This window comes from Rhynchophorus ferrugineus, unplaced genomic scaffold (genome assembly GCF_030347505.1).
Source record: "Rhynchophorus ferrugineus isolate W39M unplaced genomic scaffold, kcgeb_rfMv2 rfM3, whole genome shotgun sequence".
In the NCBI taxonomy this organism is placed as follows: Eukaryota; Metazoa; Arthropoda; class Insecta; order Coleoptera; family Curculionidae; genus Rhynchophorus; species Rhynchophorus ferrugineus.
The window spans coordinates 35,485,419-35,507,238 of record NW_027472582.1 but is presented as its reverse complement, the minus strand read 5'-3'; the positions used below and the strand labels follow the sequence as shown (position 1 = coordinate 35,507,238).

The window sequence follows — 21,820 nt, the reverse complement described above, 5'->3', positions numbered from 1 at the left end:
AAAACCCATTTTTAATGTTAATTATTATTGAATACGTAAAACATATTTTGAGATAAAGAACAAACAACTATGCCGATCCATTGATCGTATGGAAATTTTGATACCTACTGAAATAATTTGATAGTATTACTTAATTACGTCAATACTTGTACGAAATATCTGTTTATTTATGTAAAATATTAACAATGTTTTTAAGATGCAAAAACTTTAAAAACAAAAGTTTCTTTTTAAATAAAAGCCTCTATCTTTAATTTAATGAATGTCTGTAAGGAAAATTTAAACATACATATAAAAACAAACATAATCCACAATTAAGATCCTAAAATAATTGTCCACTAGATTATTTGCAAAAGTGAAATATTAATGATAAACAAAAAATGATAATGACGTATATTCGTTATATGACATATTTTTTGAACAATATAAGTTTATTTCAATATCACTTTCTTTACCGGTGTGTATGTTGATGTATTTTGTTCAGTGGTGGCGAGAGTTGAACTTCTGAAAAGTCGCGAAAAACCAATATTGTATGAGAAAACACCACATTGTCGATATTATAGGTTATCAACATATGTCTCTCAAGACCAAGATGTTAACAAATCATTTTTAACAGGTCAATTGAAAAGTCCCTGGCCTGACACATAGATGGCACTACTAGAATTAAATCCATATGTTTTTTAGTTAGCCCTAACCCTCAAAAGATGCGTGTATAAATTTAACAGTTGTCGGATCATTAGTTTGTGAATTATGGCATTTTGAGTGAAGCAATTTCTGTTATTGTGAAAAAAATGGATAAAAAGTAATTTCGCGTGTTGATAAAATATTGCCTTTTGAAGGGAAAAAATACAGTTCAAGCAAAAACTTGGCTTGATGCGCAGTTTCCGGTATTGCCACAGGAAAATCAACCATCAACGATTGGTATGCTAATTTTAGACGTGATGAAAACAACACCGAAGGCGGTGAACGCAGTAGACGCCCAAAAGAGGTAGTTAGCGACGAATATATTTTAAAAAATCCTATGTGGATTTTGAATGAGCATAAATCGAAACTGAATGTAATAGAAGGACTGTCTTTAAGAAAGATATCAATTGAACGTGCACATCATATCATTTATGAATATTTGGGTATGCGGAAGCTCTATGTAAAGTGCGTACGCGAGCTCACTTTTGACCAAAAACAACGACGAGTTGATGATTCACTATTAATAAACCGATTGAATAAACCCGAGTTTTTGCAATGAACCCCTTCCAAAGCGTGGGAAAACGCAACAGTCGGCTGGTAAGGTTATGGCGTCTGTATTTTGGATGTGCATGGAATAACTTTCGTTGACTACCTTGAAAAAGGAAGGATCATCAACAGCTACTATTACATAGCGTTACTGGACCGTTTGAAGGACGAAATCACCGAAAAGGCCGCATTTGAAGAAAAACAAAGTGCTGCATCACCAAGACAATGCACTGTGTCAGAAGTCAGTGAAAACGATGGAAAACATCCATGAAATTGTCTTCGAATTGTTTCCTTATCCACCGTATTCTCCCGATCTGGATCCCAGCGACTATTTCCTGTTTTCAGATCTCAAAAGCATGCTCGCTTGGAACATATTTCGTCGAATGAAGAGGTGGTCGACGAAACTGAGGCCTATTTTGAAGCAGTATCAATGGTACTACAAAAATTGTACTGAAAAGTTGCAGGGGCGCTATAATCAGTGTATCACCCTTAATTATGTTGAATAAAAAAATAATTTTGCCAAAAAATGTGTTCTACCATGGTAGGCCGGGGAATTTTCAATTGACTTGTTAAATAATTTTCCTTTTATTAATATTTTGTTCCGGAAATAACTCATTGTGAACAAAATCACGATGTACTTTTTATATTTCGGTAGCGTATGAATCTTATATATGTTAAAAAGTTCGTATATAATGGTATTTTAAAAGGCATCAAAAACTAAATTAAATTAAATTAAAGTTTGAATTTAGACAGAAAAAAATGGAACGAAAAACATGTTTTAAAGTTATAAAATTTAAAATGGAAACAAAAAATCGGACAATATAAATATACAATTATTCGTACCAGAAGAAGGAAAAATGAACCAGTAGTCAAAGAATGCTAAATTTAATGAATATATTGGATGTTGATACTATTTATTATTGTAAAAATTTAAATTTGTTGATTGTAGCGATGTTTCTTTAATTGTTATCGGATGACATTTTTCTTTCACATACCGAATCTTCTTTAGGAAATATTTCAGTTTGAAAGACAATTTTCTCTAAATCTCGCCATAGTTGACAGTCGGCCGCAGCTGTTCTGGCCTCCTACGACGTTAGTAGCCTATTTTCTATATCGTTTCTTATAATTTTAGCCTTTGTCTTTTTCAGAGCTGTTTGCTGCATTTTCCAACTAAAAGGTCGATTTAGCCACAGAAGCCTGTGAGGAAATCGTTTACTTTTCATTCAACAGATGTATCGAAATCATTATAATCAACGTCTCCAAACTTCTTTTTTCAATATCAAACCAAAAATTCACTTTTTGAACTCCTAACACTGGATTCGTCAATAATCAATACTTTGATCTTTTTTTCATTAATTCTCAATCTAAATAGCTGCTGATCGTCACAATCGTACGAACTATATCATGAAAAGTGCTAGAAGTCCCAATATCAAAAAATGACAATCCCGCGCTTTCTAATTTAAAACGTTCTAATTTTAATATGTAATACTTTATTTACACAACATTGATAGTGCCTAAGTTCCGTCTGCCCTTCTCAGCTTCTCACCTTGTGAACTCTTTGAAGTAGCATTAATAGGATTTTCATAACAACCTTCCCGACAATTGAAAGGAGACTTATACGCTGTTTGCTCTCGACTTTTTTCAGTATAGGTACCACTATCGCTTTATTCCATGCTGACGGTGCTCTTTCCGATCGCCAAATACATGTGAGCAGAACGTAAAGCACATGAAACAATATTTTGTTACTGGCCTTGATCATTTCTGTCGTGACTTGGTCAACGCCATCGGAGTTACCACACTTTAATGACTGATTGACTTATTGCCGTTCGGAATTCGTTCATTGCTTCTTTGTTATCAGGAAATAGTTTCTAGAATGTTAATTGCTGGCGGTGTTGCTGAAGTCTTGCCTGTGTATTGATAAAAGAATAAAACAATAAATTATCTTATAAATTAACGCCTATCTAACGTAAACTGTAATAAATAAACATACTGTTGAACTTACTGTTGACATTCAGACAAAGTATTATCTTCTTTAGTACTACTACTATACTCGGTAAAGCTTGCACAAGTTGGTGCTTGTGACATGTACCTTTCAATAATGTTACCATATTTATCAAAGAACAAACTATTATATTTTCTAGATTTATACTAGCTTTAATTATTTTCAAAATAACGTTTTAACGTAATATAAATAACATAAAAATATTCTAATGTAACAATATTGTAAAATCTTTCGGTACATCAATCATTATGTTATAAACACAGTTATTGTTTTTTGTTATTATATATAAACTAACGTAAATGTATATGAACAACAAACAACTTTGCCGATTCATTTGATATGCTATTACCTAGTTTCGATAACGCAATTAATTAATTTCGTTAATAGCGTCAATAACGTCAATAGTAGTACGCAATATTTCCTGTGTGTTTTGGCTATTTTTTACGCATACAATTTCTGTTTTTCTATATATATTATTTAATAATATGATGAGAATAATGATAAAAATAATAATAATATACATCTTGGTTATTGTTTCTATATTATAGATTTTATATTATGAGATTTTGATCAACTAGAATTTGTCTGTATTGAATCTACTGCTTAACGTAGACTGCGAATACTACCTCCGGCATTAAGCCTAGAGATAGCTGAGTTAAACTATATACTGTTCACCAAGACATAAAATGACACAACACAGGTAGTACACAGTTTTATTTTCAAGACTAGAGCCAAGGTTTATTATTGGAGGGGACTTCAATGATAAACCAACCGCTTGGGTTGGCGATTAATAACACCTGTAAAAGGAAATGAATTACTCACAGCCATAAATAAAACGAATAGTAATTATTATTCAGCTTACTGCCCAACTCCAATAATAAAATGTCAGACCTAATGGATTTTTAAATTTCGAAAGGCATCTCATCAAATCAAAAAAAAATTCTGCGAACTACCATATGATTGCATTCCTGTATTATGGATGCTGTGCGTAAAAAACCTGAAAAAGACGAAAAAGCCTAATACTATTAACAAATTTTGTAACTGAGGCAAAATATATAAGTGAATTAAGGCCGGAAACAGACAAAGATTAGCCAGCAAAAGACCCACAACTATTTAAAACACCGTTTTATTAAAGTATCACCTATTTAAAATGATCCAAATGAACAGGTTTGACGCAACGAAGAAAAAACTGAATTACTCAAACACGATCTAGCTGATGTATTACAATGGAATGATACGGAACTTACAGTGGATACAATACCAAAAAGGCCCTAAAAATTCATGGAAATAATTATATTTCACCTGGGTTATTGAAAAAGCTATAACGAGAAGCAATCAGTATATTGAAATAGATATTTAATGCCTGTTTGAGATTGAAGCATATTCCGAAATGTTCCCCATTTTGATACTACCTGCAATATTAAAAAATGATTGAGAAACTATTTTCCAATTATTAAAAACACCAAATTTCCAGTTTGAATTTCGCGATCACCGTTCAACAATCGACCAAGAGTACAAAGTAATAGCTGTCATCGAAAAGGCATTTAGAGAAAATATATACTCTTCTGCTATATTCCTGGCTATTGACTACGTATCTCATTTGGGATTAATTTTCAAGATAAGCAAATTACTACCGCAGCATTATTTTCAACTGCTGGGTCATATATTATGGAAAGAAAATTTGGAGTCTCGCTTGAAAGGGCATTCTCAACATTTACATCTATTTCGGCTGGGGTTCCCTAGCATCTTGGAGTTACTTCTGTATATGTTGTACACTGCTGATATCCCAATAAGAAACAATACCTGGAACATTTTCTGACAGTTATTATGCCAAAATTTATTAGAATCTAAACAAGCGGCAGTCAACAAGATCTACAAATGGACTAGAAACTGAAAAATATGGCTTAATAGATCCAAATCTGTCTATGTTAATATTTCGTTGCGATGAAATGACAAAAGCCTAATTATATCACTTGATGGATGCCCGATTACCCAAGCCGAGTCAGTTAAATACCTTGACATTAATTTTGATGGTAGGTTAAATTAAAAACATCACGTTAGACTAAAAGCAGAGCAGAACATACTCAAAATTAAGCAACTCCACTGGCTAGTCGGAAGATTGAAGAAGTAGTCTCAACTTGATATCAAAAATATTAGTTTATCAGTCAACGATAAAGCTAATTTAGACCTATAGGGTTTATTTATAAGATTGCACTAATACGTAAAACTAACTAGTAATCCAATGCTGCCAAAAGAAAGTTCTTACGATTAATTACCAATGCGTATCGCTACTTAATAAACGAAAATCTGAACAACGATATTTACCTTAAATGCATTTATTAAGTTAATAAAAATAATTTATACAGTATACAAGATGTCGCCTTAGCACATAAAAAGGAGTTACCAAATTACAGCAACGTGGAAACAAGACAGCTACTGGACAATACGCAGGAAAACAAAAGATTGAATCAAATCGAGTTAAACCATACGAACTTGTATAGTGTTATTCTTAACTTTAGATTAAGTAGTATAACTTCATTTAAATTTGAGAAATACAGATAGAACAGTTATTATTAATTAATTTCACAATTAAGATTATATCAAGCATATCTAATATAAGATATAATTAATAAGAAAAAAAATTATAATCTTACTTCGTGCGATAGAAGAATTTTTCGGATTAGTTTAGGAGCCGTTCATTAAAACAACACTAAACAGTAATTCACTAAAACAATAATTTAGAAATAATTTAAATGTTCATCCTAAATTCCTCATCATCTCCTTAATTTCGCTCCTTAAGAAAAACATATATTTACACCTTTGCTAGGGCGAGGCACAAACTGGCACTGTCGCAGCAGGAAGTGGACTGCCGGCAAATAAATTAAAGTTTCTACCAATTTATTTTTTACATTAAACTAGCTTAGTCAATAGATATTTTTTTCTCCGAACATTAGTTTTTGTTTGGATGTAATAATTTATTACTACGATCAAACAAATAACATGAGATGATCACAAAACATCCAATTAGTAATTTTGTTGTGATATATTCTTATTATCTAAGAAGATGTAGCGACCTTGAGGCATGTCGAATTTTACATCGTGGAATAACGGTCTACAAAATACTCAGAAATATAATCCCAGATGTTGAACACGGGCGGGGTGCCAGCAGCGCCAACTAGAATCCGATATAGCTGGCGGCAACCCCGAGACGTTTATCAGGGATGTTATTGAAGGGTATTTCGATTCATTCAGTGCTCAACCCTCGTTTGGTTTAGATGTGCCACCATCGACAGCCCAAGCCTCGTCTCCAGGTAACACCGCTGCCATCCGTTTTATCCAATTATATTTTTCACTTTTTTTATATAGCTAGTAAATAACGGTCACATAATGTAAACACCATTGTTTCATTTCGTTTTACCTCCATTCACCGAGCCACATCATTTACCCTAAAAATACTTTAAAGATAAAATACAGTTGGTACCTTGATAACGTGTGTTTATTTCTGCTCCTCTTCATCTATAAAATAGATTTGTAAAAATTTTGGATCAGCATCAGACATTGAAGACAACAAAACAAGTTGGTTCCAAATAACAAAATTCGTCCAGAACATGATAGTACAGTTAGCACTAAATATATTGCTTCAGCCTGACATAACCATCATATTCTGGATGATTTTTATTACTTGGATGTAATATCTGATCACTGATGTCCAATAATGTCATTTGGAAAGAATAATTTAATTTAGGAATTATATGTAAAATAATTTAGATTGAGATGTGACCCCAGCTTCAATAGTTCTGGTGGCATATTTAATAATGAAAGTGAAACTTTTCCTGATGTGTATGAAAAAGATGCGTCTCTCATTGTCTGAATCTATTAGCTGGAAGACGCTTATTATGTTGCTCTTCACTTTTATATTATACATATAGCAACCGCCATTACTGGATACTAATTGTGATTATAAAGCATTATCGACTTCAGATAAACACAGACAAAAAATTGCAGCAAAATATGTCCAACCCATTAGGACGAATTTGTTTACATACACACGTACAAAATAATTATATACTTAAGTTCTAACTGTTTAATGATATACATAACAACCATCCTAATAAATTAAGTAAAGATCGTGACCACCACCTCGTTTAAATTCCAAATAAGAAAAATGAATGAAAAAACAGTGGTTCACAGTAATTTACAAAACATATGATCTAAGACGAATAACATGTTTTCTAAACATCAAAATCACAGGAAATGCAGATTAAATATATTTTTGTTATTACAATGGATGACATATAATATATTTTACTTTTTTCAACTTAAGTCTTAAGAATTTTTGGATTATATTAGATAGAATTGGCAGTTCAAATTTGTGGAAAAATAATAACAATTGTTCCTAAAAGATTTCAAGCCGCATGTCTCTAGTAATACTTATTAAAAGCCGAAATATTACTAGTGAAGCGGTAGTTAAGTCATAAAACAGTCCATAGAATATTCTAGATAGAATTATTCGTGTAAGTTATTGCATTTTAAAAATAGAAAATTCAGAAGGTAATATTCCTTATAATTTGCTCTTTTTGTCGCTCCGAAAAAAGAAAAATGTGGCGTGATTAGTGTTTCAGTGAACGTCATTTTTAAAATTGGTAGAATTGTGTATTTTAAAGTCTTCTTCGAAACACTGGCCTTGGCATTAAGCCTACCGACTAGAGACCATTTTAGAGACCATCCCAGAAGACATCCGGTCTTATCCAGACTCCAGTTACTGGCGTGTCTGGGATTATTATTCGTTGACAAATTTTAAGTAATCTCAAACATAAATTATATCCATGCCCCAGAAGAATTCGAACCCGCCACTATCGCAACACTAGGAGGACCGTCCGGTCGCCTTAATCACTGCGCCAACTAAGCCGACTTAGAATTGGTTTGCTCACTTCGTTTCGAATATTTAGTGGTAAACCCTTGATTTTAATGCCCCTTGGCCGGATAACCGAGGAAAAGCCGATAAAATTCTTTAAACATATAGAAGTAGATCAGCACATTTCATCTCGGAACAAAACATCCCCTAAGGGAAGTTCGATACTTGGGTTCCACATGAATCACAACACTGAAAAACTTAACGGATCGAGTTTTTATTTGTAAATTGTTTTTTAAAACAAAAAAGCTCGGAGAAACCTCACAAACAGTTAAAACAGACAGGTAAAAACCGGTACGAATGCCAATTGGAATGATATGGATTGCAATGGTTCATCAAGATTGTTCGGATGTGCTCAAAGTAATAATTCAATTTACTGTCAAAACCTTGTGCGAAACCAAGCAAGGGAATAAAAGAACGCCCAGAATTTCTAGGAAACTTGAAAATGCACTATTTTTATCACGACTGTGCTTTATCTCATAAATTGTTAGTTACTTGGCAAAAAATATGAGAAAGATTATATGGTCTAGAAATTACAGATATTTACAGTGACAAAATTATGGTTTTACTAGGAAGTGGAAAAAGATTATCGATTAAAACGGCAAATATACCATGAAGAATTATATGAATAAACTAGCTTTGAAAAACATTAGAAAATGAATGTATTTGACACCAACCCGTTATTTTATACACCTGTGCCAAGATAATCATGTACAGAGTTCTGTGTTTATACAAATTCATCACTACATATGTTAATATACTACATTATCCGGTGAACCTGCATATAACTTATCATCATCTATCAAATTTTTTCCAATAATAGCCTGCTCATTGACTTGCAGTGAATTAAATTTTCTCGCCTACGCATCGGCAGGTGTTTTGTTAGGTCTGATGGCGATATGATGAGATGGCATCTAATAATTTTAAACATTTTAACTACTTCGTCGTTGTGGAAAAGAAACGTTTGTAGTGCTTGGAGAGTGTTTTGTTGCTCTACTGGATTTTTTAAAAATTAATTACATCTTACATTAGATGTGCTTAGTACAATCTTAATTTACAAATTAATTTATTTCTACTGTTCTGTTGTACTTGCATTAATATACAAGCAAGGCGCGTACGGGATTAATACATGTATATGTATTATGTACAGTATGTATTTTCAAAATTAAAAATAAAACAAACCCACTTAAACTAAACTTACGAATACACTTATAGACTAAACAAGTTCGTGTGATTTGGTTTGCTTTAATGTTCTGATTTCCTGCTTGTTGTCCAGTAGCTGTCTCGTAACCTTATTTCGTGTTTTAAGGCGAAATCTTGAATCACTTCGTGTATCGATCTGATTTCGAGGTCATCGAATAACCCTTCGTTGGTTACGTAGCGATAAGCAGTGGTAATTTATCTTAGAATTTTGTTTTGGGTAGGTTGGATTTGGACTAGTTGGTTTGACGTCTTAGTGCAACCCCATATTTGTGACCCGTAGGTCCAAATTGGCGTTATTATTGACTGATAAACCAATCTCTTTGATTTTAGGCCAAGTTGAGAGTATCTTCCGACTAATCAGTACAGTTGCTTGACTTTGTATCTAATATATTCTGCTTTTTATCTACAATTGAGATATATTCGGAGGTATTTGGTTCTGCTTGAGAAATTGCGCATCCGTCAAGTGATATAATTAGGTTTTTGTTATTTTGCCGCAACGCAAAATGAACATGGGCAGATTTGGAGCGATTAAGCTGTTTTTTCCATAAATACTTGACAAGTAACAAAAATCACAGAGAAAATAGAGATTTATTCATATAGGCAATTTTGGAGAAATGTTTCACGACGTCTAATATCTATATGTCACTACTCTGAACTTATTACCTGTTTTAATTTTGTTATATTAATTATATAGTGCCGCGAAGCCATTTGATTCGTTAATTTCGTTTCTATGGTGCATATGTTGTTATTTTGGATACAATTTTCATAGTGTGTTATGTAGGAAAGAGTGTTTAAATTAATAGTCATTAGCATATTAGTATAAAACGGGAGCATTCGACTGTGTCAAAAATGAGGTGGAAAAATTCAAAATTCCAAACTCACTGGATTAACTATGAAGTAAGTTTATGATTCTTACCGAGTGTTTTGTTGCTATAAGCTGTAATAATAAACTTGTTCATATTCAATCATTCAAATAGTTATTTTTTATTATCAGAAATTAATACCTTTCTAAAAGAAGCTATGCAAATATTCTTGGATCAACTATTTGATAGTTGCAACTACACTAAAAGAATATCTTTTGAATTCAACCGTCAAATACAGGAGGAATTTTGGTGTAAAGCGATTCAGAATTTAAATAGAGCAAAATTTTATTGCCCATCTAAAAAAAAGTGTTAAAAAGTGACATCAATGTACTTTGCGGAGGTTCATTTATTTAAAGAAAATAATTTTTAGTAGTTATCCGAATAAATATATTGGCTGCTTAACCAAAATAGTGAAGATCTCACTTCCTCATCACAATGGAATTATTTATATACTAAGCCATACTACATTCTGTCCAACAGTCTGTCTACAGTCTGAAAAAATGAAAATGAGAAGGTGAGTATGCTTAACATCAATTTTTGCAACGTATCGCAGAGAGCAGGAATATATCTCTCGTTACTCGCTATTGCTGGTCTATTTGCAACAATACCTAGTTCAATATTCAACATTTTGAACATACTTTTGTTAAACTCAACTTTTAACTCAAAGCCAAGGTTCATTCAGATTTAGCAACTCGAGATACTCTACACCTTGCCAATCCGACAGTGTACACAGAAGTACTTCGAGATCATCAATATTACTCTTGGGCTTGTCGTAGTAGATCCACTTTTCATTGTTAGTTATTAAGAGACTAACTATTCATTTTTACTGGTAAGGAATAAGACCGCGGTATCGGAAAGGTTCGAATTGGCATAGTCAGCCAATGCGTATGGTAGCTGTTTTCCTCCATATTTTTTTAATGAAAACCGACAATTCGTATATGATGGAGCAGCATTCGTTTCTAAATATTTTAAATAGCAGAGAAAAAAAGGAAAATGATTGTTTTGTGTAGAGAAATTTCAAAACCATCGATTTAACAGTTTGGTTCCGCTTTTCTCAGTTGTTTACATTGATACTTTCGCATTTTTACTTACAGACATGGCTGTTAATTGTATGCAATTAATAAATAAACATTTTTAGAGAACGGTTAAAAATTTACTCATATTGAAGTTCGTTCAGTTCGAAATATATATATATATATATATATATATATATATATATATATATATATATATATATATATATATTTACTGACTCTTGCTTGTCTGCTGTGCTCTCTGCTTGTCTAGAATAATAGTTCAGTAATTTGGTTTATCCATCTGTTAATATCCAATTGTATATAATATGATTTTTTAACAATGACATAAATAATAACGTAAAACATAGTACCGCGTAAATTAAATTACGTAAATATAATGACCAACGTAAATTGCATAAAAATTCTAATAATAAAACATTGCTAAACTCTATCGAATATCAAATATTAAAGCTAATTTATCTTGTCACTATTTTTATCATGATTTGGACATTAACGTAAACTAATATTCATCAGTCAAAACAAACAATAACAGTACCGAGAGATCTATAGTAACTGATACGCATGTAGCTTTTTTCCAAAATATGGTAGCTGGTTTAATTTATTTACGATATGAATTAACGAAAGGCTTCCCGCACAACATTAATAAGAAAGTCTAGGATGGTGTGTTGAATAACCATGTTTGTTCAGTTTCAAGTTATTCTGTTGAATTATTCCAAAATGGTTCAATATAATATAAACTATACATATTTAACTTTTACTTTTACACACATGTGGAATAAACTAACAGACTATCGTTATATATCCTGTAAGATCATAGAACTAGATTTATTTTCATTGAAAATCAAATATTCTGCATAAATAATGTATTTCTAACATTTTCCAATAAAATATATTTTCGAATGCACCCATAAATATTTGGCAACCAACAAAAATGTCGATCCTTTGTGTCAGTAGAGCTTTTGATGACAGTGACAGTGATATTTTGTATAAAAAATTAAATTGTTATTTTTACAATTTTCTTCCCTATTATTCCATATTTTCTTACGATGAAAATCTTCCTTGTACTTCCACAAAGATTACAAGCCATTCTCGAGATCTAGCGAAACAAATGAATAGTAAACCGATTCCTAATTTATTTAAATATCGGTCATTTTGCTCTGGGATTTCTAAATACGATGTAAACACACTCATTTGGTCCAGACGCCGTCGGTATATTTCTTACATCTTGATGATTGTTTCGTCAAAGAAATATTGATAACGTTTATGTTTATGTTTTATTCATGATAAAAATGTTCAGATTTTAAAATTTATACCATATAAAGCGGAGCTTCGGTTCTATTCATTCACAGTTTACTTAGTGTACCAGATAACTCAACTAGTGCTTTGAAATCGTTTAGTTCGATCTTCGATGGACATGTCGGACAATCGAGTTAACAGCAGTGTCGGATATGTTTACGACAGCCGAAGCCATTCGAACCTATCAAGCTTAGAGAAAAATTGCAATCAGATATTCCTGAAAGGGCCGGCGTTGACAAGGGATTTCTTTGATAAAATTCAAAATGACGTGGTCCCACCAAAGACTGAATTTTTCGGATATACGATGAGCACACGTCGATTTTTTCGTAAGTTTATTATATTGGGGTTTAAATGATAGAAAACGGTTTTAAACAATTTTCAGAATGACAATTGAAATTCAAATTGGCTTAATATTCGAAAATTAAAATTAAAATTATATTATTAATTTTGAATTTATTATTATATAATATTTAGTAGTTAAAAAATTTTAGTAATTCACCATGAGTAAATCATATTTTTTAATAATGATACTGAAATGATCTAATATTTAATAATAATAGAATTCTTCTGTTTAGCTTCAAATGAAGAAAATGCTGAAAATAAAGTGACTGTACCACATAATTCTATTGGGAGTCTTGAAATAATATTTTTATCATCCTAATGATTTACTTTGGACTTTGTTTAAGATTAAAATCTTTCCCAGATCTTAAGTCTTATCCCATTGTCAATTCTTAATTAGGTTTATACAAAATTTTGCAGAGATCATCCTTAAATGGCATAAAAATACGTTAAATATAACATTTAACATTTTCTGGAAAGCAACTATGATCATTTTGTTGTGCCATTGCCTAATGGAAAATGTTTGCGTTTTGTACTATTCGAAGATTAAAATTCTAATTCTTTTAGTTGACCTCTAACTGTATGACATAACTGGAAGAAAAGTACTATTTTTAAGCAGAAGAACTTATATACGATATCTATTTTAAATCATTAATTTAGAATTAAGCTACAAATCTAATATTAATATAGTCAGCGCTCTGAGATATATTAATTTGATTCGAAAAACGTTGGTCATAATTAAACGTAGTTTCATTTAAAAATTAAATATGTTCAAAAGTAAGGCATGATAACAAAAAAATTGTTCGAATCTAGTAGTTCAATATTCCAAAGAATGTTTTCAGTTTTCTGACAAACCATTAAATAAACACGTGGCCCAGGAATATAACCCTGTTTGATTTACTATTGATTTCAAACGTTTTTAGAAGAAATTTTTTAACAATAGTTATTTAATCTAAGTGGGTAAGTGCGTTATTTCGATGAAAAATGGTATCATTTTCTCTAAACCGAGATTTTTTCGCAATTTTTGCATCCTATTAGTAAAGATAGTACAATAATAATTTGAGTTTATTCTTGCAAAATTTTCTTGGAACATGTTCAATAAGCCGATAAGAGCCGGATACACGCCATTCTTCAGCCTCTTGTTTTGACTCCTCTTGACGATGGTAGACCCAAAGTCAACATTCAAGTATTTTTCATTGTGAAAATGATACACATAATTCTTTTAGTAAGTTTAAGGTCGCATTTGAAGATGCGCACACGATCTTCAGAGTCTTCAACGATCTAAAATTTAACTTAATTTAATAAAGATATTTTTTTCTTCTGAAAGGCAGAAATTCCATCGATATTTAGTTATACTGTTGATGAACAGATGATACTTCACGAATTTTACGAAAAACCAATTACACTGCGTGTTGTTTAAATTTTTTAGAAATATATGATTTTGTCAATTGTTTATTATTATTAGTTTGTTACGGTTTGACCTCTCTATTCAGTTCAGTTAATCAAATAATTTGATGCCTACTGATATAAAAAATAAGATTATAAAAGGCTTTGCTAAATTTGTACCTAGTATGAATTAAGGATTATTTATATCAATCAATTTCAATTAGTAATAAAGCTTTAATATACGACATTAATAATAACAAATATATATATATATATATATATATATATATATATATATATATATTGTTATTAATAATTAAATCCTACGTACGTACACACCCACATCCATAAATAGAACCGTATTCTATAATTATAATGTTATATATTAATTTATATTTATTATATACTCATATCGCTTCATGATGAAATGTTACATGGCGTGATTCTGTTTTCATTAACGTTTGATTTGTTTACGGATTCGGTCTTTTCCACTCGCGAAACAAAAGATAATGCGGGCAAGAGAAAAAAGTCCATCGAAATAATTAACGATCGTATCGTTAAAATAGTGAAAAACAAGCGAGAAATTTGAACATCTTGATTTTTAATTGGGACTTGAAATTGAGTCTAGACTGGGAGGGTTATCGTTTATTGTCGGCCGGGTCAGATACGGTCTGAGAACGAATAGGGGATTTATGCTTCAGTAAACGTTCTGATATGTACATTATAATTTTTAAAATAAATAATTTAATTCACATTTTCAAATTTGTACCGCTATCGGGATTATTTTAATTTCGATTTAATTTTTATATTTTGGAAATTTATTTTAATTTAATCTATAACTAATTACTAATATCAACTATGTGTAACATATATATGTTGAAGTTTCATTTTTTCTATATATTTTTTCTATATATATATATATATATATATATATATATTATATATACTATATACTATAAATACCATATTGATATTATATATACCAGATACAATATCTCGTCAGTCTACATGTCCGTACAGTCTACATTCTTTTGGTCATAATTTTACTCCTCTAATAACAGTTTATATTCAATTTATATATCTCTTGATGATTTAGTTAATTTTAACTTTTTTTACATTCAATGACAAATTCGAGTTACTTGTTCTTGACGTAACTTTAAAAAATTTTACTTGGTAATGATATACTTATTTCTACACCAAATAGTAGTGCTGTCTAATAACTAACACGACAATTAGTAATACTCAAATAATAAGTTAAATTCGAATAATGATAACAAATATAAGAATATTGCTAAAATCATCCATAGACTATCAATTAATATTAATAATGTTATACAATTATCAATAATGTTATACATTATTCTTCATATAAATAGATACAACACAACCCTAAATGAGTTAAATTATTTTAACGTTATTAGCTATGAAAATACTATGCTGTATCAACCATTAATTATATATAACTTCTTGGAAATCGCCGAAGCCATTGACGTCAGGTTGCTGTCACTATGTATGAAAAAAAGTTCAAAGTAATTAATCTAAATATTATCTCTAATATTATTTGTTATTATTCAAGTCAAAGCAAATTCTATATTAGAAAATATGCGATGACTGAAAAATAGCTGATGTACTATCAGTATGGACGTTCCCTAATATTTTTAAAGAAATTTTGTCAGACTTGTTCATGTTTATACAAGATATTGATAGCATTCTGTAAATATAGATAAAATATTACCTAATAGAATATTTTATAATATACAATGTTACTGTAAATGCATTAAGCATTATTTTTTAAACATGTTCTTGTTTTGTGTTCTTGGGAAATACTTATTTATAATAATAATTATAATATACTAACAATATAATTAATATGAACATTTTAAAAATAATTTTATATTAATAGATGAGTGGTGATCATATATTTAAGTCTTTTAATATTTTGAAACAAAGCTCACAATTATTTTTTCATACTATACTTGTGTGATTCCTCAAAAATATTAATTTATATATATATATATATATAAATATTTTGTTTCAGTTCTAACAGCATTATTTCTACTATTTACCTTCAGTTGTATGGGTACTATTACCATGTGGTTCACAAATGTTTATAAAAAGCAAATCAATTCCATGCTGGTAATCTCAGAAGAATCTGAAACATACGAAATGTGGAGAGCGCCTACGGTTAAGTCATACCTCAAGATCTACATCTTTAATTATACGAATGTGGAGCGATTCGAATTGAGGAAGGATAAAAAACTGCAAGTAAAGGAACTCGGTCCATACGTATATCAAGAGACCATCGAAAAAGTTAATGTTAAATTCAATAAAGTTGATGGGACAGTTTCGTTTCAAGAAAAGAGAGTGTATACGTAAGTTTACTAATAACAGTATGTTGATGGGTATATGTAAATCAATTTTATTTATATTAGATTCCGCCCAGAATTATCTAAAGGATCCAAATACGATTCGGTCATGGTACCAAATATTCCTATGTTAACTTCAGCTTCGTTTGCCCGCCTATACAATTTCTTTTTACGAGTCAGTTTTTCGACCATACTTACTTCCATCTCGGCAAAACCTTTTATTAAATTAACAGTAGACGAATTCATCAATGGTTATGAAGACAATCTCTACGATCTTGGGAAAAACTATTTGAAATTTAACGACATGCGTGTTTTTGAACATTTCGGTAAGTAAGCATCCATAATTATACTCATCGGATGTAGCAATTTATTTATAATTATATCCTCAAAACATTTTAACTTTACTGTCATAGTTAACTATTTTAGAAATCTAGTATGACTTGTTTAACATATTATTTTAGAGGATATCTCTATTTTTAGTTGTTGTATACTTTCTTATATTAAAAAGCACGAACCATGAGTTAATTGTTTTACATTTGTATCAATTACAAACTAATAAAAGACATTGTTCTCTATTTCTATTTCTATCTCTATTTTCATGTAGATTAAATTATTATCTTTTTCATTGCTATTTTTATAGTATATGCATAAAAATACAACCATATGAACAAGAGAAAACATATTATTTTTCATGATTTAATTCTTGTAGGTTTGTTGGCACTCAAAGCAGGACTTCAGCCAGATATAGTAACTCTCAACACTGGACTTCATAATATAAATAAATTAGGGCAGGTGGAAAAATACAATGGAGAAAGAGAATTTACTTTCTGGAATACTGATTCTTGCAATAAAATTCGTTCATCGGATGGCGTGATGTACCCCATCTCTGATGTGAACAAAAAAGCTGACTTGGAATTTTTCATGCCCCACATGTGCCGTAAAATCCCACTGAACTATAATAATTCAGTGACAATTTTGGATAATATTCCAGTACACAGGTTTGTACTCAACTTTGTGATTATGTCTTATTATTTTAAAAATAAGTTTAATTATATAAAACAATTATTTCAGGTATAAATTTCCTGCAAATGTATTCGACAGCGGTTATGAGAATGATCATTTTTGCTATTGTACCAATGATGATGGATCTTGCCCACCACATGGCATATTTAATGCTACTCCATGTGCATTTGGTAAGTGTCTATAGCGAGGTTATTTATGAGAGATGGTAAAAATGTGTTGTTTCTATATTTTAAATAAAATAATTCATTATAACTATGGTATACAATTTTGAGGGATTTTTTGTTCTTCATACCAGAAAAGTACACTATTAAAATTTTTTTAAATCCATTGTTAATTACGATTTTTTTCCTATCATTTCTAATATATTTTTAAAACTACGTTAAAAACACAACCAGATATTATAATTATCAATAGAATGGAAGGAATTATTATTAATAACAGGAATGAGAATGGTTCTTGTTTAATTATTTTCAAGCAAATTTTCACAGAATTTGTAACCTATTACACAAAATAATTATGTAGGAAGCCTTAGTAATTATATACTAAATAATACATAATTACAATCTATGATAGTTGTTTTCAACTGAAAGTACCTTTCTTTAGTTTAAAGAGCTCAGGATATTCTTCGAATCTTGAATTGAATTATAATTAGGTTTTTTTATAACTAAATATAACTCTTTAACACTGAATATAATTATCAGGCTCTTGATATATATATATATATATATATATATATATATATATATTAATTTACATATAAATGTGGCCAATGGGCTATATTTGAAATCCCTCGAAATTAAATCATAGTTGCAATATATACAATAATATTACGTTTATAAAACATCAGTTAAATAATTTTAGTAGTATTTACTAGTGGTTTAGCCAAAAAACTAAATTGAAACATATTTTCCAGGTTCACCATTATTTTATTCGTGGCCTCATTTCGCTGAATCGGACCCTGACCTGTTGGAGGCTGTTTCTGGTTTAAGGAACAACTTTTCAGTGGATTCCTTCATCGATGTCCATCCAAAACTGGGGTTACTTGTTGGTGGAAAAATTCAGTTTCAAGTCAACGTTCAATTACAAAAAAGTTATGGAATCTTACAGCTAAACCCTTATCCCAACAACTTAATGATTCCAACTGTATGGATTGAAGGGGTATGTGGATTTATATATTCTTATTATGATATTTTAAACAACATTACTACTGTAACCAAAAACCAATAAAATGTAAAACTAATAGTGATGTTCCTTATGAACTTCGTCAACAGAATGCGCTTAAATATTGATCTGATTCGTAAAATGATTTAAACCAATTCTATGAAACAAATTATACAGTTCTCAAATCTAAAAAAAAGTTAACATAAGTTCGTTCTATCCACATATATAAAGGAGATTGCTCTGAAAAAGATAAAACAATTTAGGAGAAATAATTAACAATTTTACGTTTCATTTCGAAATACTCACTAATTTTTAATGGCAGTAGTAATTCAGATTAAAACAAAAATAAAAATTATTTTTATTATTCAAATGTTAGTTTCAGTTATTCGTTCTTTTGATTTCATATATTTATGATATAACGTTGTTTCAGGTTCTTGATTCCAATGATATACCTCAGGATCTCCTGACTATTATTTATGCCATGACATTTACAGTAAGAAATGTGGAATTGGGGCTGAAATACGGAACCCTTTTGACCACAATGGTCACATTAACATGTATATTCCTCGTATTGAAGAAGCGTAGAGATATCCGATCCCATCCACATAGCTTTGGAAGAGATATAGAATTTGATCAGTAGAAGTAGTATAGATAAAGTGATGAGTATTAGACTGATATTTTAATAGTTTGATTGTATCATACATTTTAGAAGGAATTGCAGGATTTTTTCGTTTACATTTCATGCTGTAATTGAGATACATTTCTGAAAGAAATAATTAGTTTGATGATAGTTATATTTATGATAAATATAATTATATTAAAGTTAAAAGCGTTGAAAATAGCAAATTTTCTTCAGTGTATGATACTATTGTAGAGGCTTTATATAACATATTTGATTGTTATATAGAATCACCGTCCGTCCAATATTATTTTTGTTACGTTAAATTCAATCTCAAGGCCGTCATTGTCCATAGCTTTTTTTATTGTTTTGTATTTGTTACATGTTAGTGTTATATACCTTTGTAAATACTTGTGTACATATGTATGATATTTGAATGCTAATTGCTTGATGTTAATATATGTTTTATATGCGTGCAAACTTAATTAACTAATAATGTAAATATACTAATTTTATTTATTATTAATAAAATATAATTACAAATGCTCTAGTATCATTTTAACTTAATCTGAAAACTAAGACTAATACTGAGATTGACTACTCAAACTGGTCCTGAATCTTTTGAATAGTTTAATTCCTTTAACTCCTTGGACTGGCCAAAAAATTAGTCAAATCACCAACTTATGAAGTGGTCATTTGATTTTAGTTCTCTAGAGTGCAGCATGGTTTTTTTAAATAAAGTAGGAATGCTTCAACATAATGTATGTTCGTTATCATCATCACAGTTATCCGGTGCTCTCGATATTCGTTGATACAAAACTTCAACAAATACTAATAAGTCACACAACGGTTGTTCGACCTCCACCGTTCTAGAATCAAATAATAATAGTCTCCTATTTTCAGATAATTTCAGTGTTATTAAAGTAGCTCCAAAGAATATTAATACTTCATCGGACTTTCCAATGTGCTAAATATGAATAAAAACTGTGAACTGGTCGGCCTTTTTCAAAAGTTTTACATCAATTATTATATATGGCATTAGAACTACTGAAAACTCTATTAATTGGAGCTACTAGCCTTGAGCCTAATCTCAATTGAATTTGGTTTTGCATAAAATTCGTAAATTCCATTCTTGCATCCAAATGGCTTCATTGGAAGCAACAAAAATTGTTGAGAATGGTCGTGATTTTGAATCAACTTTCCATGAATATGGCCAACTGTACTATTAAATCGGTTCGTTATTTTCAATCGCTGATGCCGATCCAAAATTCTTCTGTATTGGCGACAAAGAGTCACAAATTAACACACACTGTGTATAGACAGCAGAGGGTATAAACAATATCAAGCAAATAGTAGAGAGAGAAATTATCAAAACTTTGAGAACGTTTTTGTCCAACACAGTATCCAATACATTGCAAAACAACCACTACCTTATTATTATTAAACCATGCAAAGTACCATATGGAGAGTACATAGGAATATATAATATAAAAGCTGTTAATGAAGTTGCCATTAATATGGCTGGCAACTAATCTGAATGTTAATATATACGAGTTATAAAATGGCAAAGGGTTATAAACACAAAAAATATTAATTCACTTGAAAAATTATTTTATTTAAGAAAAGAAAAGGCGATTTGTTGAACAATTATACAAAGTGACTCTGTGGGTAAAAAAAAACAGATAAAAATCATCCCAACATGTATTTTTAGATATTTCACTCAATTCTAAACAGGTGTCCCATCAAATTACAGAAGCAGTCCGTAGCCAGTGCAGTACTAGTCGTATAAAATATCATACCTATACAATGCAGATACAATACGGTACAGATGATTCAAGAAAATCCTGGTTCTTGCAATGTCTTTTAATATATTGGAGAGGAGACCATATAAAAATTTAACATACAAATTCAGTGACTGCTTTTTTTTTGATACAAGTGATTTATTTGTATCTTATAGGTTCAGAATATATGTTAACAACCGGATGTGATCTTTAATATCAGTTCTAAATTATCTCAAATACTTTGCGTGAAGGCTGAAATAATCGTAATGTTTATATTTCATTCAAGTCAAGTACTAAATTTAAATAGGTGCCGGTTTGGTAGGGTGGTGGTCAAGGTTATGGGGTTGGGATAGTAGCGGGTTCGAATCCCGCCAAGTCCTGGTTGTAAATCCGAATTTGTGATTGTTTCTAATTATGCTTTTCCGTAAACCCTTAGTTTAAAATTCATTAAGGACAAGCATACCAGTTACGCCAGGGTAAGACAAGAAGTTTCTTAATAACGACGGCCGTGGTTTGATACTCACCTTGTATCCAGCCTTTAAAAATCCATTTACATACATACAGAAATATCAGTAAACATAGAATCATATACACAATCATATATA

At 30.5% G+C, this 21,820-nt stretch overlaps 1 protein-coding gene across 1 annotated transcript; it reads left to right on the top strand.

Annotated features, from left to right (window-relative positions):
- The first annotated feature begins 12,540 nt into the window (after nucleotides 1-12,540).
- LOC143193122 (scavenger receptor class B member 1) lies at nucleotides 12,541-19,977 on the top strand. Its single transcript, XM_076399093.1, has 7 exons — nucleotides 12,541-12,866; nucleotides 16,304-16,637; nucleotides 16,698-16,957; nucleotides 17,341-17,629; nucleotides 17,703-17,824; nucleotides 18,568-18,812; nucleotides 19,246-19,977. Exons 1-7 carry the CDS (start codon nucleotides 12,653-12,655, stop codon nucleotides 19,453-19,455), a joined length of 1,674 nt encoding a protein of 557 aa, XP_076255208.1. The 5' UTR covers nucleotides 12,541-12,652; the 3' UTR covers nucleotides 19,456-19,977.
- The last annotated feature ends 1,843 nt before the right edge of the window (nucleotides 19,978-21,820 follow it).